This window comes from Hyperolius riggenbachi, chromosome 7 (assembly GCF_040937935.1).
Source record: "Hyperolius riggenbachi isolate aHypRig1 chromosome 7, aHypRig1.pri, whole genome shotgun sequence".
Taxonomy (NCBI): Eukaryota; Metazoa; Chordata; class Amphibia; order Anura; family Hyperoliidae; genus Hyperolius; species Hyperolius riggenbachi.
Window position 1 is genome coordinate 37,396,343 of NC_090652.1, and position 17,560 is coordinate 37,413,902.

Here is a 17,560-nt window from a genome sequence, read left to right on the forward strand (position 1 = left end):
GGCTTATTTTCAGGGGAGGGCTTTGAGTTTCAAATCTTTCTATGTGCGTGTTTTTTTTTTTTTTTATATTCTTTCTCTAACCTTTGCATTTTTTTAATCTTATGCTGTTAGCGCACTTCTACTTACATTTGCTTAAAATATGCAAAGATGTTTCCCTGAGTGCTGCATTTTTTTTACAAGCATACTACCCCCGGTATGTACAATATAGGTGGTGGTTCTGTGCTTTTATTGATGGTAAGCTATGTGCAGTATGAACCGGCTCCACTCCCTCGATTAGGTTCAGTATAAGCTCTTATTGGGGGCTTATGCTGATAATAAACTAACTGCAGTGTGTGCTGATCTCTGCTGCCTCCACTATGTACCGTATATATACATTTTTCCAAGATCCCAGTTTTTGCCCACCCTTAATGTTTTGGGTCTGTAGGGGTCTTTGGAGTGCAATTCCATTTTGTTTTTTTTTCCTTGGTGAGGGGTCTGTCTTGCTGCATTGGATTGGCAAATGATTTTCCCCCGCCCGTCCCCGTCGCTCTGTCCACTCTGTCTCCGCCGCAATGTGCTGCCCTGCCCCCTCTATGACGGCAGAGCACTGTGAGCCGGGAAGGAGCCGTTTTCATTGGCTCCTGGCCCTGTCATTCCTGTAAGCCTTTCCCATTGGCTTACATGGAGTGACAGGGTCAGGAGCCAATGAAAGCGGCTCCTGACCAGCGCACAGCGCTCTGCCACCATAGCGACGGCAGAGAGAGCAGCCTGCGGCGGGGACAGAGCGGCGTGTCTGGCGGGAGCGACGGTAACTTGCGGCGATTCGTCGGGAAGCGGCGGTTTGCTGGACCAGCACTTGCTGGTCCTTAAGGGGGCAGAGGGTGCTGGTCCAGAAAGGGTTAATGAACTATAACTATGGCTTATTTTTATGCTTTGAGCATCAGAAAAAATCATGGTAGGCCTTATTTTTGGGGAAACTGGGTAGCTGGGGGAGGAGACAGGTTTATGACATCTAGTTTATTATCAGTACAGGCACAGAGTAACAGCTTATACTGTACATACTGGAGGCAGAAGAGATCAGCACACAATGCAGCAAGTATACTATCAGTAAAGGCACAAAGTAACAGCTTTTTTGGTACATGGAAGTAGTCCCAAGAAATTCATGGTGGAATTCAGGTTTTAGAGAGTTGTGATGATGGTCCAGAATATGATGATGCGACTATATGTTAATAAATTTTGGTTTCGGTTTTTTTTAATGACTTCTCCAGTACCAGAAGTCTCTAGCCCCTTAAGGACCCTGAGACTTTCTGGTAGAAATATGGTGCTCACCGACGCGTGTGATTGGCTCACAGTGATCACAGGGTCAGGAACCAATGAAATCGGCTTCTGCCCTGCTCACGGAGCTCTGCTGTCATAGCGACGGCAGAGTGAGGAGGCTGCAGCGATGGGAGATCGGCGGTAGCGTGCGGTGCAGTCATTGAAATCTTTAAAAATTTAAATTAACCCTGAAAATAGAGCAGAGCAAAAATTAATATTAGAGCCTGTCTTATTTTGGGGGAAACAGTATGTCCCGTGAGCTAACAATGTATGCGGGGCAGTGAGCTGACATCTGTAGTTCACTTATCCTTCAGCCAGGTTGTTGATATAGATAATTCCTTCACTCAAGGTGACTCTTTCAACTTGTATCTTTTTACAGTTCCATCTCCAGCACCATTGGTCAAAGAAGAGTCGTCTATAGAAACCCCGCCTGAAGAACCACAACTGACGCCACCACCAGTCACACCAACAAAACCATACACACCTCCCTCTCCTCCTCTACCTCTTCTTCCTCCACCCAAAAAGAGACGAAAAACTGTCACCTTCCTCCTTTCTCCAGAAGAGGAACCGGAACCTACTGAGAGCAAACCGCCAAATCACGTGGTCGCAGAGAAGCTTGCCCCTGAGATTTTAAAGAAAGAACCAGAGGAGCCATTGGTGGAACCCACACCACCAGTGGTGGAACCTCTTCCTCTTTCACCAAAGGTTCTTTCTCCAGTAAAAGTACCGGAGAAACCGTTGAGTCCTATATTGCAGCCAGTTCCACCATCTCCACCTGCCAAAGCGCCTTCCCCACAGAAGAAACCGCAAGAACCAATGACAGTATTAAATCTTCCTTGGGACCACGCCTGTCTGGTCAAGCCGAATTCACCACGTGCTGGGCGAGAGGAAGCTTTGTTGTCAGATGGAGAGGACCTGTTAGATGAGGATTTGGATATAGAGGAGGAATTTAAACCAACTCTTCTTCTGGAAAAACCACAAGAACAAACACCCACCACCGTACAGGAACTTACTGAGGTGGAAAGGACAGAATCTCTGGAAGACCTCCTTTTTGCCCAAGTTCGGCAGATCTTACTGGAGCACAGTTATGCACAAATACCAGCCTCATTAAAGCAGCCTTCCAAGAGACAGCGCGCAATGTCTCTAGAACTGGAGAAACCCAGCGACTTACTCCATGTGGACCTGCGTCAGCCAGTGTTGGAGGCCCCAGAGGAAGTTATTTGTGTTGGGGGAGGTTTGCCATCAAACGTGGACGCCAATACCGGATTGCTGGAAGTTGGGGACTTGCGTCTGTCTTCACCCAGGAAACTGGAAGAGACCATCGTAAGGGCATTTCTCGAAGAATCAAAGGGTAGAGGCAAAAAGCTGCTACAAATTAAAGAAGTTACAGAACCTGGGGAGATCACATCAGAAGAAGAGGAGGAGGAGGAAGAAGAGGAGTTCTGGGTGAGCACGCGGCAGTTAAGATCTCACAAGAACCGTCGCCCTGTATTGCCCTCTTCACCACCGAAATACGAAGTCCGCAGTGAGTTTGAGCAGATGACCATCCTGTATGACATATGGAACAATGGGCTGGACACAGAAGACATGTATTTCCTGAGGGAGACTTACGAGAGACTGCTACAAGAGGACCACAGTACAGATTGGCTTAATGACACCCACTGGGTGCCCCATACAAATATCCTTATGTGTCTGAAAGATAAACGATGGTGAGATAGAGAGCTATAAAATAGGACCCAAATAAGGAACCAAATAACATTCCTGTTGTTGGGTAAGGGTTGAGGGTCTACTAGTCTCTTAAATATTGGCAGTTTTGGCTAGCATAGCCTCATTGTCACTTTACATCACTCTAGGGTGCAGGCTAGGCATGACCTCACACTAGGGTGCAGGCTAGGCATGACGTCACACTAGGGTGCAGGCTAGGCTTGACGTCACACTAGGGTGCAGGCTAGGCTTGACGTCACACTAGGGTGCAGGCTAGGCTTGACGTCACACTAGGGTGCGGGCTAGGCTTGACGTCACACTAGGGTGCGGGCTAGGCTTGACGTCACACTAGGGTGCGGGCTAGGCTTGGCATCACACTAGGGTGCGGGCTAGGCTTGACGTCACACTAGGGTGCAGGCTAAGCTTGACGTCATTCTCGGGTGCAGGCTAGGCTTGACGTCACGCTCGGGTGCAGGCTAGGCATGACATCACACTAGGGTGCAGGCTAGGCATGACGTCACACTAGGGTGCGGGCTAGGCTTGACGTCACACTAGGGTGCGGGCTAGGCTTGACGTCACACTAGGGTGCGGGCTAGGCTTGACGTCACACTAGGGTGCGGGCTAGGCTTGACGTCACACTAGGGTGCGGGCTAGGCTTGACGTCACACTAGGGTGCGGGCTAGGCTTGACGTCACACTAGGGTGCAGGCTAAGCTTGACGTCATTCTCGGGTGCAGGCTAGGCTTGACGTCACGCTCGGGTGCAGGCTAGGCATGACATCACACTAGGGTGCAGGCTAGGCATGACGTCACACTAGGGTGCGGGCTAGGCTTGACGTCACACTAGGGTGCGGGCTAGGCTTGTCGTCACACTAGGGTGCGGGCTAGGCTTGACGTCACACTAGGGTGCGGGCTAGGCTTGACATCACACTAGGGTGCAGGCTAGGCTTGACGTCCTGCTCGGGTGCAGGCTAGGCATGACATCACACTAGGGTGCAGGCTAAGCTTGACGTCATTCTCGGGTGCAGGCTAGGCTTGACGTCACGCTCGGGTGCAGGCTAGGCATGACATCACACTAGGGTGCAGGCTAGGCATGACGTCACACTAGGGTGCGGGCTAGGCTTGTCGTCACACTAGGGTGCGGGCTAGGCTTGTCGTCACACTAGGGTGCGGGCTAGGCTTGACGTCACACTAGGGTGCGGGCCAGGCTTGACGTCACACTAGGGTGCGGGCTAGGCTTGACGTCACACTAGGGTGCAGGCCAGGCTTGACGTCACACTAGGGTGCAGGCTAAGCTTGACGTCACGCTCGGGTGCAGGCTAGGCATGACGTCACACTCGGGTGCAGGCTAGGCTTGACGTCACACTCGGGTGTCAGGTAGCCAGGGCTCCTTTAAAAATGATAGCCAATTCCCAACCTTTTCTTTAAAATATCCTGATTATATAATGTGTCTCCTGAATCCCACGTTTGTTTGTTCACCTGTGTTATTCCTAACAACTGCCCTGCTGATAACTAACACTAGGCCTGAAAGATAAATCGAATTTTAAATCGAAATCGTGATCACCAAGCTCACAATTTTGGAATCGTCAAAGTGGCAATTTCTGCGATTACGTTATTTCCACATGGGGGAAGTTTGATGGCGGGAGTTTGAAGAAGCAGCTTCAAACTTCCCCCAAGTCTCAGCGCGTGCAGCCCGCAGCATCGGCAGTGTTGGACGGACATACCTTCTGGCAGGAGTCGAACGCTTTCCTTCCTATCTTGCCGTCTGCCAGCTCTTGTGCACGTCATACTTCCTGGTTCCTCTCACATGACATACAGGAAGTATGTTGTGCATTAGAGCCTGCAGGAGGTGACGTGGATAGACGGGCATCTCTGGACTCATGCTGGAAGGTATGCCCAGCACAGCTGCAGCTTGAGGGACACAGGGAGCACAGAGAGAGACCCAGAGAGGCACAGAGGGGAACAAAGCCTGATTTGAAGGGAATCCTAAATCAAATCAAAATCGTGATTTGGGACAGAAATCGATCAATTCAATTTTTTCCTAAAATCGTTCAGGCCTAACAAACCCCAAACCCCTGCCAAAGCCTAACGCTAACCACCTTCCCTGCTGATACCTAACCACCAGCACCGCCAAAGCCTAACCCTTATCAATCCCTACCGACGCCTAAACTTAAAAATATCACAGACCTCAGACATTTGGGCGCCTTCATACAAATTCCGGCTACAATGGGAAATCGAGGCACCCAATGAAATAGCAGGTGGCCCCGGTGCCCGCTAGTTTAGCAGACGCCCAAATTTCCCAGTTTCTGAAGCCCATTGAATGGATTTCTTGGCGCAGTGTAAATCTTCATTGCAGCTGATTGACGAGCTTTGTTTGCCTCCTCTGGAGCTTCACGAGCATCTCTAGTGGGGGTATCACAAGTAATCTTGCAGTCAAATTAGATCATAGTGAGGACAGCTGAGGAGTGTCAGCCGGAGTGATTGCATGCAGCGTGCATATGGTAGCAAGAGCTTGATAAGGCTAGCTTGGGTTTATAAAAAGTGTTGTTATTATGCGTGTTGCAAGTTGTTGTTCACCTTAACGCGGCTTCACTCACCAATATCGCCGACCCCAAGAAGAAGCGCAGCAAGCAGGACGGCTTGCGGGAGCATCAGACGGGATGTGCGCGGAGCGAAGGTTACTACGCCATCAGCAAGAAGGACAAAGACAAATACCTGAATGTGATTCCTGTGTCCGTGCGGGAGCTGGAGAGCGACGCGCAGGTGGGTGTCACCTGATTTTAGTAATTTATAGAATTGGATCTGCTGGATTGATGATGTCAAGGTAAAGTACCCCCTGAGCCCAACATAAGTGTACACCCTGGGGATACATGTACAGCATGCTGAGAACTTAGACTAAAGGATACCTGAGGGGAACATCTTTTTTCTAAAATCGAGGCTCCAGGCCTGTCCTCTTGCCCACCGCACACCCCATTCACGTCCGTCATGCTCCATTGTGGTGTAATAGCCCCGTAAGTTCCGGCCAGGTCACGCACTACTTGACAAACGCTGGTACAGTGGCGGGCGTCCTTGATGGCCAAGTGGACTCTGCACATGCGGACTACATAACAACTCATAGTGAGCATGTGCAGAGTGCTCCCTCCCATGGGAGTGCAATCAAGGACGCCCACAGCCGGGCCAGTACTTGTGCAGTAGTGCCCGACCTGGCCGGGACATTTGGGGGCTATTACACCAGAATGGAAGATGAAGGATGTGATGGGGGAGCGGTTTAGCTTTTACAAGGGGGAAACACTAGGGTTGCAAAGATTTCCCAGTTCTTGCAAATTTGTATGCAAACATATGCTTGAAAATAGACCAATCAAATCCCACCCAGGTTTAAATTGATTGGTCCGTTTTCAAGCTGCATATATTTGCATAAAAATTTGCATAAAACTGCATGAACTCTGAAATATTTGCATCTTCCTTCTTAAACACTGACTAAATCATTTCTAAAGTAATATTGTAAAAAGTAAGCAGTTTTATACACAGTGATTTGTGTAGCTCTAATACAGGCTGCATCTATATGCAGAGGTTTCGGATCTGTATTGTTATTTCTTACTAAACATTTTGCGTTTTCACAATCTCCAGGGAACGAACAGGGTGCTGTCAGAGCGTCGATCGGAACAGAGGCGCCTTCTCAATGCCATTGGCTCCTTTTCCCTGCTGGACAGCGACTTGCTGAAGCTCAACCAACTCAAGGTGAGAGAGGGGGAGAAGGGACTGCTCCAGGACACACACCAGGGGGCGATGTTGTTCTGTCAGTGGCCTAGCGCAGCTTTCTGCTGTAGGATTACATTGTATGCTATGTACCCTTTTCTCAAGGTTAGGGAGGGGGAGAAGGGACTGCTCTGGGACACAAGGGGGCGATGTTGTTCTGTCAGTGACCTAGCACAGCTTTCTGCTGTAGGATTACATTGTATGCTATGTACACTTTTCTCAAGGTTAGGGAGGGGGAGAAGGGACTGCTCTGGGACACAAGGGGGCGATGTTGTTCTGTCAGTGACCTAGCACAGCTTTTATACTGTAGCGTTACATTGTATGCTATGTACACACTTCTCAAGGCAGATATTCTCCTCTCTGTCCTCAGTTCCGCAAGAAGAAGCTGCGGTTCGGCCGCAGCCGCATCCACGAGTGGGGTCTCTTTGCCATGGAGCCCATCGCAGCGGATGAGATGGTGATTGAATATGTTGGGCAGAACATTCGGCAGGTGAGGCTTAGTTCTGCCACTAGATGGTGCTGCTGCTTATACCAGTTATACTTCAGTCACTGCATACATCAACTCGACACTCTGGCAGAGGCTCTGTTCTGCCACTAGATGGTGCTGCTGCTTTTTACGAGTTATGCTTTAGTCACTGCATACATCAACTCGACACTCTGGCAGAGGCTCTGTTCTGCCACTAGATGGTGCTGCTGCTTATACGAGTTATACTTCAGTCACTGTATACATCAACTCGACACTCTGGCAGAGGCTCTGTTCTGCCACTACATGGTGGTGCTGCTGCTTATACCAGTTATACTTCAGTCACTGCATACATCAACTCTACACTCTGGCAGAGGCTCTGTTCTGCCACTAGATGGTGCTGCTGCTTTATACGAGTTATGCTTTAGTCACTGCATACACTCTTCACTCTGGCAGAGGCTCTGTTCTGCCACTAGATGGTGCTGCTGCTTATACGAGTTATACTTCAGTCACTGTATACATCAACTCTACACTCTGGCAGAGGCTCTGTTCTGCCACTAGATGGTGCTGCTGCTGCTTATACCAGTTATACTTCAGTCACTGCATATACTCTTCACTCTGGCAGAGGCTCTGTTCTGCCACTAGGTGGTGCTGCTGCTTATACCAGTTATACTTCAGTCACTGCATATACTCTTCACTCTGGCAGAGGCTCTGTTCTGCCACTAGGTGGTGCTGCTGCTTATACCAGTTATACTTCAGTCACTGCATATACTCTTCACTCTGGCAGAGGCTCTGTTCTGCCACTACATGGTGGTGCTGCTGCTTATACCAGTTATACTTCAGTCACTGTATATACTCTTCACTCTGGCAGAAGCTCTGTTCTGCCACTACATGGTGGTGCTGCTGCTTATACCAGTTATACTTCAGTCACTGTATACATCAACTCTACACTCTGGCAGAGGCTCTGTTCTGCCACTAGATCAGGGGTCCCCAAATGTCTTAGGTCGAGGGCCAGGTCAACATACTTCAGACTGCTGGGGGGCCGTAGTATACATAAAATTATGTACAAGACTTTTTGGACCACATAGTAAAGCATATCCAGGTGACAACCTGCAGTCCAATTGGACAGCAGTGTCACCTGATGTGAAATTTGATGGGAAACCAGCGAATTACTGCTTTCTGGCTTCCATGTGGATGGGTGGTGCCAGCACTGCTATTCTATAGGCGGACCACCAATATTGAAAGATGTAGCTGACTGCATCTATAAGGAATAAATTTTGTGTGTGGAGGGCCGGTAAAAAAGCTTCAGGGGGCCACATTTGGCCCGCAGGCCTTAGTTTGAGGACCACTGCACTAGATAGTGCTGCTGCTTATACAATTTATACTTCAGTCACTACATACATCAACACTCTTCACTCAGGCAGAGGCTCTGTTCTGCCACTAGATGGTGGTGCTGCTGCTTATACGAATACTTCAGTCACTGTATACATCTTCACTCTGGCAGTGGCTCTGTTCTGCCACTAGTTGGTGCTGCTGCTTATACAATTCATACTTCATTCACTGCATACATACATCAATACTCTTCACTCTGGCAGAGGCTCTGTTCTGCCACTAGATGGTGCTGCTTATACGAGTTATACTTCAGTCACTGCATACATCTTCACTCTGGCAGAGGCTCTGTTCTGCCACTAGATGGTGCTGCTGCTTATGAGTTCTACTTCAGTCACTGCATACAGCAACACTCTTCACTGTCTTCCTGCCTTTCACTAAGTGCAAATACTTTCTTTATAATCTCTCCGTAAACTTCTCACTAGAGGTGACCATACACCTATAGATTTGGTGGCAGGTCAACTGTCTAATTTCATAATTATTCGCTGAAAATCAGTACTGCCAAAAGCATGTCGATCGGCGATTCAACCAATTTCGGCCTGAAATTGGTCGAATGTATCGATCAGACACACTGCAAGATGTCGGGCCGTCATGCGTGAGCGGGTGCTCAGCAGTAACGGCCATGACTGAAACCCCCGGCTGCTGTCCCCCCTTGTGTACATGTACCCCCCCAAACCAACAGATCTCTCTCCGAACAGATTAAAATGGTGAGAGATCTGTCTATTGGTCAATCGGCCGCCAAAATCGCTAGCTGTATGGGCTCAGTTAGCTACTGGATTCCATTCTGTGTCTGTCCCCTGACTGCACATAAAATATTAACGTGTGTTGTGGAACGTCACCATTCACTCGCTTGGACGTATAGTGTAGGTTTATAGAAGACCCAAGCAGCTCAGGGTGACCCAAAACTGCTAGAAAAGTACAGGGGACTAAAACACACTGAATTATAGCAACGTCTACCCAAGGAAGGTGGAGAAATGAATGACGGATTACAGTATAATCTTGTTATAGTAAACTCTGCTATAGTAAACATCCAGGTCCTGGCCAAGCACCATTCTAAGTATATGGGAGGTAAGACCTGGTATAGTAAACCCCTATATAATACAACTTCTGTTATAGTAAACCTGTTTTTTGGCCCCTGCGTTATTCTGTATCCAGCTATAGTGGAAAGTGGGGTGACCCATGTGCCGTGGTCAGTGGGTTGGCTGACAGCCTGCTCATTATCTGCACACTACTCTGGGCCAGTGTGGATTACCTCAAACACACCAGCCAGTGAGACCTATGCTTAGTGTATAAATTGCTGCCTGATTACTGAGAGAATTGCCTGTCATCTGAGACTTGTGCATGGCTGCAATGCTACAGTATCATCCGGGCTGCACAGCAATGTGGACAGAGCAGCACACTACCAGTCCTGTATCTGCATTACCTGGTGAGACCTATGCTTCCTGTGCAAGCTGCTGCCTGATTACTGAGGGAGGTGCCTGTCATCTGTGACTTGCTTGTGCATGGCTGCAACACTACAGTATCCTCCAGGCTGCACAGCAATGTGGATAGAGGAGCACACTATCAGTACTGTACCTGCATTAACTGGTGAGACCTATGCTTCCTGTGCAAGCTGCTGCCTGATTACTGAGGGAATTGCCTGTCATCTGTGACTTGCTTGTGCATGGCTGCAACACTACAGTATCCTCCAGGCTGCACAGACATGTGGACAGAGGAGCACACTATCAGTACTGTACCTGCATTAACTGGTGAGACCTATGCTTCCTGTGCAAGCTGTCGCATGATTATTGCATGCAAATCCCTGCATATTAAGCACTGTGCATTTTGGTCTAGCTTGCTCGCTTGCTGAAGCATTTAAAAAAAAAAATTGACTCAATTATTGACTGAATAAAGATCCAGTGCCATAGTATACTTTATGTGCTTGAGTATAACCATCTCTGATCTAGTAAACCGCTTTGCCTGGTCCTTATGGAGTTTACTATAAAGGGATTCTACTGTATGATTATTCCGCCTTCCTTGACAGTAGATTAGATCCTGACTTATAAATTAAACAACTATTGGTTCTGCATAATACAGTAAAAAAAAAATCTTGAATACCTGAAAACCTAAGTAGATAACTTTGTTTAGTTGTTAATTATTTTTACAGTTATTTGTTTATGCAGTAGCTCGTTCTAATTCAAGGTTAGTTTGACCTGTGTGAGTCAGACAGCGCCATCTCTTATCTACAAGGCGGTACAGATCATCCCCAGCTGCACATTCCACACTCATAAAATCATGTGATAGAGAACCAGTCTTATCAGAGTATAGGGGCCCATACACTGGTCGATTTCAGCCATCGATCAATCGATTGATTCTGTAGAATCAATCGATCAGAAATCGATTCTAGGTCAATCTCTTGATGGCAGCAGATCCATGGCCCATAGGGTTGCATTGCATCTAATGGTCCAGTAATGCAGAGGTCCCCAACCTGTGGTCTGTGGCACGTTTGCAGTTGGGCCGCGGGACAGTCTGCTATACTGGGACACTATACTGGGCACTATACTAGCTATACTGGGCACTATACTAGCTATACTGGGCACTATACTAGCTATACTGGGCACTATACTAGCTATACTGGGCACTATACTAGCTATACTGGGCGCTATACTAGCTATACTGGGCGCTCTACTGGGCGCTATACTAGCTATACTGGGCGCTATACTAGCTATATTCGGCACTATACTAGCTATACTGGGCACTATACTAGCTATACTGTAGCTATACTGGGCACTATACTAGCTATACTGGGCACTATACTAGGGCACTATGCTAGCTATACTGGGCACTATACTAACTATACTGGGCACTATACTAGCTATACTGGGGCACTATACTAGCTATACTGGGCACTATACTAGCTATACTGGGGCACTATACTAGCTATACTGGGCACTATACTAGCTATACTGGGCACTATACTCGCTATACTGGGGCTATACTAGCTATATTCGGCACTATACTAGCTATACTGGGGCACTATGCTAGCTATACTGGGGCACTATGCTAGCTATACTGGGGCACTATGCTAGCTATACTGGGGCACTATGCTAGCTATACTGGGGCACTATGCTAGCTATACTTGGGCACTATACTAGCTATACTGGGCACTATACTAGCTATACTGGGCACTATACTAGCTATACTGGGGCTATACTGGGCACTATACTAGCTATGCTGGGCACTATACTAGCTATACTGGGGCACAATACTAGCTATACTGGGGCACTATACTAGCTATACTGGGGCACTATACTAGCTATACTGGGGCACTATACTGGGCACTATACTAGCTATACTGGGCACTATACTAGCTATACTGGGCACTATACTAGCTATACTGGGGCACTATACTAGCTATACTGAGCACTATACTAGCTATACTGGGGCACAATACTAGCTATACTGGGGCACAATACTAGCTATACTGGGGCACAATACTAGCTATACTGGGGCACAATACTAGCTATACTGGGGCACAATACTAGCTATACTGGGGCACTATACTAGCTATACTGGGGCACTATACTGGGCACTATACTAGCTATACTGGGGCTCTATACTAGCTATACTGGGGCTATACTAGCTATACTGGGCACTATGCTAGCTATACTGGGCACTGTGCTAGCTATACTGGGCACTGTGCTAGCTATACTGGGCACTGTGCTAGCTATACTGGGCACTGTGCTAGCTATACTGGGCACTGTGCTGGCTATACTGGGCACTGTGCTGGCTATACTGGGCACTGTGCTGGCTATACTGGGCACTATGCTAGCTATACTGGGCACTGTACTAGCTATACTGGGCACTGTACTAGCTATACTGGGCACTATACTGGGCACTATACTAGCTATACTGGGCACTATACTAGCTATACTGGGCACTATACTAGCTATACTGGGGCCCTATACTAGCTATACTGGGGCACTATACTAGCTATACTGGGGCACTATACTAGCTATACTGGGGCACTATACTAGCTATACTGGGGCACTATACTAGCTATACTGGGGCACGATACTGGGTACTATACTAGCTATACTGGGCACTGTACTAGCTATACTGGGGCTATACTGGGCGCTATACTGGGCACTATACTAGCTATACTGGGCACTGTACTAGCTATACTGGGCACTGTACTAGCTATACTGGGCACTGTACTAGCTTTACTGGGCACTGTACTAGCTATACTGGGCACTGTACTAAGTATACTGGGGCTATACTAGCTATACTGGGCACTATACTAGCTATACTGTGCACTATACTAGCTATACTAGGCACTATACTAGCTATACTGGGCACTATACTAGCTATACTGGGCACTATACTAGCTATACTGGGTACTATACTAGCTATACTGGGGCTATACTGGGCACTATACTAACTATACTGGGCACTATACTAACTATACTGGGGCTATACTGGGCACTATACTGGGGCTATACTAGCTATACTGGGGCTATACTAGCTATACTGGGCACTATACTAGCTATATTGGGGCTATACTAGCTATATTGGGCACTATACTAGCTATACTGGGGCACTACCTACCCATACTGGGCACTATACTAGCTCAGGCTTGGCGGAAAGAGCTGAGCCTGATCAGCTCCAAGCTACTGCGCAGACTTGAGGCTCCTGGTTCTGGGTTTGTTCAGACAGATTGATTTGCTTCTTATTGACCCTCTGTGCTGTAGAGGTTGCAGTAGCTTGTGCTGCCACCTTGTGGTTCTGTCATTCACAGGGCCTGTTCACACATACAGTAGTTGTGTAGAAAGGGGTGGAGCCTTGTACAGTATGTGTCCTGGCATCACCTGAGGGCTTGGCCTGTCAGTGCTGGCTGAAAGCGGTGGAGCCTTGTACAGTACGTGTCCTGGCATCACCTGAGGGCTTGGCCTGTCAGTGCTGGCTGAAAGGGGTGGAGCCTTGTACAGTACGTGTGCTGGCATCACCTGAGTGCTTGGCCTGTCAGTGCTGGCTGAAAGGGGTGGAGCCTTGTACAGTATATGTCCTGGCATCACCTGAGGGTTTGGCATGTCAGTGCTGGCTGAAAGGGGTGGAGCCTTGTACAGTACGTGTGCTGGCATCACCTGAGGGCTTGGCCTGTCAGTGCTGGCTGAAAGCGGTGGGTTCGGCCTGAGGGTTCGGCCTGTCAGTGCTGGCTGAAAGGAGTGGAGCCTTGTACAGTACGTGTGCTGGAATCACCTGAGGGTTCGGCCTGTCAGTGCTGGCTGAAAGGAGTGGAGCCTTGTACAGTACGTGTCCTGGCATCACCTGAGGGCTCGGCCTGTCAGTGCTGACTGAAAGGGGTGGAGCCTTGTACAGTACGTGTGCTGGAATCACCTGAGGGCTCGGCCTGTCAGTGCTGGCTGAAAGCGGTGGGGTCGGCCTGAGGGTTTGGCCTGTCAGTGCTGGCTGAAAGGGGTGGAGCCTTGTACATTATATGTCCTGGCATCACCTGAGGGCTTGGCCTGTCAGTGCTGGCTGAAAGGGGTGGAGCCTTGTACATTATATGTCCTAGCATCACCTGAGGGCTTGGCCTGTCAGTGCTGGCTGAAAGGGGTGGAGCCTTGTACAGTATATGTCCTGGCATCACCTGAGGGCTTGGCCTGTCAGTACTGGCTGAAAGAGGTGGAGCCTTGTACAGTACGTGTGCTGGCATCACCAGAGGGCTTGGCCTGTCAGTGCTGGCTGAAAGAGGTGGAGCCTTGTACAGTACGTGTGCTGGCATCACCTGAGGGCTTGGCCTGTCAGTGCTGGCTGAAAGGGGTGGAACCTTGTACAGTATATGTCCTGGCATCACCTGAGGGCTTGGCCTGTCAGTGCTGGCTGAAAGAGGTGGAGCCTTGTACAGTACGTGTGCTGGCATCACCAGAGGGCTTGGCCTGTCAGTGCTGGCTGAAAGAGGTGGAGCCTTGTACAGTACGTGTGCTGGCATCCGCTGAGGGCTTGGCCTGTCAGTGCTGTTTGTTTGCGTTCAGTAATGTTAGCTTATTAGGCTCTTAGCAGCTGCAGCTCATTGTGGAAGTGTCATTAATCTCCAGCTCTTACATAAGAAGAGGTAATTTCTACTGTTTATGAAGGGAATTAATTCCAATGCCAGACCGCACCCATAAGATCATACATAACCAGAGTAATGTTAAAGAGGCCACACCAATAACTAATATCTGGTGCTGCCAAGATTCCCTGTGTGTAACTATGCTGGTAATCCCTTTATGTAACATTGCACGCCTCTGAAAGAAAACCGCTCAGAGGCTGAAAGTGTTCTGTGAGAATACATCTAATCCTGAACTTACGGGCAACTGAGACGGATAGGGGGGCTGCCATATTTATATCCTTTTAAGCAATACCAGTTGCCTGGCAGCCCTGCTCATCCTCTGCCTCGAATACTTTTAGCTATAGGCCCTGAACAAAAGGTTCAAATGCTCTGACAAGATAAGTTGCATATCCCCCTCACCTTGTTTCTTTCAAGCTTTTCTTATTTAGAATATGGCTGAATGTATTGCTGGTTGATGAGAGGGATGCCCATGTAGGGGGCAGTACGAGAGTTGCACCAGCTGACCTTCTTGATGACGTGTCTGTGATTTCCATGGTACAGGTGGTGGCGGATATGCGTGAGAAGCGGTACGCCCAGCAAGGCATCGGCAGCAGCTACCTGTTCCGGGTCGACCAGGACACCATCATCGATGCCACCAAGGTTGGCAATCTGGCCAGGTTCATTAACCACTGCTGCTCGGTAAGGCCACCATTGTGGTTTTTTCTTTTGGGGGGGGGGGGGGTTCATGTTCATGTTTTTTTGTATCAATTTGTCAATACAGACTAAAGGCCTCAAATCACTAAGCTTATCTCCTGTCTTTAATAACTCTTCTAGAGTTGTTACCATGGTGATAAGCATGTAGTATTCAGGAAACATTTTACCTCTGGCAAACCTAAAGTTAACTCTTCTGTCTTTAAGTTAACTCTCCAATCCTTAAAATAACTCCAGAGTTAAAGACAGGCTGTTAATTAACTGCGTGTGAAAATAACTACAGAGGAGGTAAATTAACTACAGAGGAGGTAACGTAAGGAATGAAGAGATAAGATAACTCTCTCTTATGTGGAGGTAAGTTTTCTCTTGCCTTATTATCTCCAGCATGATCTTAGTGAATGGAGGCCATTGAGTTTACCAATTCAGTGGAGCAGCGTAAAGAGAGCTCATCCATACCTAGTCTCATCTCTCACAAGCAACACTGTATTACTACAACAAAACAGGAGGGTAGAAGTCAAATATAACAATGTGAAGAAAGTTCAACCTGATATAAAAGAAAATCTACATAACTTTCCTCCATTATGGACTACTAAATTATCATTTGATCACAAATTAAAGGGGCAGCACAACGAAATGTAGGCTATTTTTCCCTAGTAAGTTTCTATTTTTTTTTTTTTCTTCTAAATTTCTAGTAAGTTTCTATATTTTCTTAGTATGTCTCTATTAGAATGAGCAACACATATTAGATGGTGCTGTTGTTTATAAAGGTTGTCTGGATAGGATTTATAGCTCACCTACAGATCCTGGTGTCGCCAAGGCAAAGTAAGTGATGTACTCTATATTCAGTTTGGGCCCTTTTACACTTAATCAGTTGGTATGCGTTAGTACACGTTGGGGCGTGGTTTTTTTTTTCATAGCAGTGCATTGAGTTTTTGATTTCAGTTAAAACGCGTATAGTGTGAAATGTCATAGTAAACATGGGCATTACTTTGAAAATCAGTTTTCTTTCAGTTTTAACTTCAAGCAAAGGGGCCTCAGGCTGCCTGATAACAGCTATGTCTCTCCTCTCCCTCAACTCAAATCCCTGTGGTTCTTGTAATGCAAGCCAGTTCTCCTAATACTGTGAAAGGTATTAGGCAAGCTGTTTACCTAGGATATTCCACTGCAGAATGAACTTGCATTAGGAGAACAGGGCTTTGAACTGACAGAGGAGAAACATATGAACTCTGGTTCATGCTTGGCGCTTTGGTAGCGCTTTGCTGATTGCCGGTGATCAGCTAAACGCTGCTGCTAATGTATCCCTATGCATACATTCTCACTAGAATCCATCGAAAACTCGCTGCATGCAGGGATTTGGGGGCAATTGCATTGTTATTCTCGCTCTACTGAACGGAAATCACTAACTGCGGTAAAAATGCAACATTTTCAGCCGCAAAATCACAATAGCGATTCTTGATTTGCACTTTAAATGTTGACTAGCCCTTAGCTGTTATCACAAAGCCTAGCTTTTCTTGCCTTGGTGATGGCAGGATCTGTAGGTAGAGCTATACATTTTCCAGATGACCTTTGTAAACAACAGCACCATCTAATATGTGTTGCTCTTTCTAATGGAAACATGCTACTTGGGTAATCCCAATAGCTTACATTTTGCTGTAGTGCCCCTTTAAGTTGAAACAAGGAGTAGGAGCAGGGTTAATTTTGCTTTTGGTCCATCAAAAACAAATACGGTTGGTGTCCACATAGCCCACTACACCTTGCTTTATGGCTGCTTTCCACTAACCGTGATCTGATTCCGATCGTTTGCGGATTGCAAAATGCCAGGTCTTGCATGCTTAAAGGACCACTATAACGAAAAAAATAAATTCAAAAAATACGTACAAATTTTAAAATAATACAAAATACAATACAAAAATACATACAAATTCTAAAATACATGTAAACACACACAAATAAGAACCATGTTTCTTCCAGAGTAAAATTGGCTACTAAATTACTTTTTATTCCCTGTGATGTCACTTCTAGTAAGTAGAAGAACTGACAGGTTTTGGATTAGTCCATGTCTTTATGGGGGATTATCAATATGTTATTTTATTCTGTACAAAAGCAGTCCCTGGAAAGGATTAATACAAAGATGCAGTCCCCCCGCCCACTTGTTCGCATGCAGTTTTGGCAG

General features: G+C 47.3%; 1 protein-coding gene across 2 annotated transcripts in view; it reads left to right on the plus strand.

Annotated features, from left to right (window-relative positions):
• The window catches only part of SETD1A (SET domain containing 1A, histone lysine methyltransferase), a 100,137-nt gene that overhangs the window by 77,730 nt on the left and 4,847 nt on the right, over window positions 1-17,560 (plus strand). For both annotated transcript variants that reach the window (XM_068243923.1, XM_068243922.1), the window contains exons 14-18: window positions 1,676-2,974; window positions 5,592-5,761; window positions 6,626-6,736; window positions 7,125-7,244; window positions 15,238-15,375. In XM_068243923.1, the coding sequence (XP_068100024.1) occupies window positions 1,676-2,974; window positions 5,592-5,761; window positions 6,626-6,736; window positions 7,125-7,244; window positions 15,238-15,375 (1,838 nt within the window). The remainder of the gene's footprint in view (window positions 1-1,675; window positions 2,975-5,591; window positions 5,762-6,625; window positions 6,737-7,124; window positions 7,245-15,237; window positions 15,376-17,560) is intronic.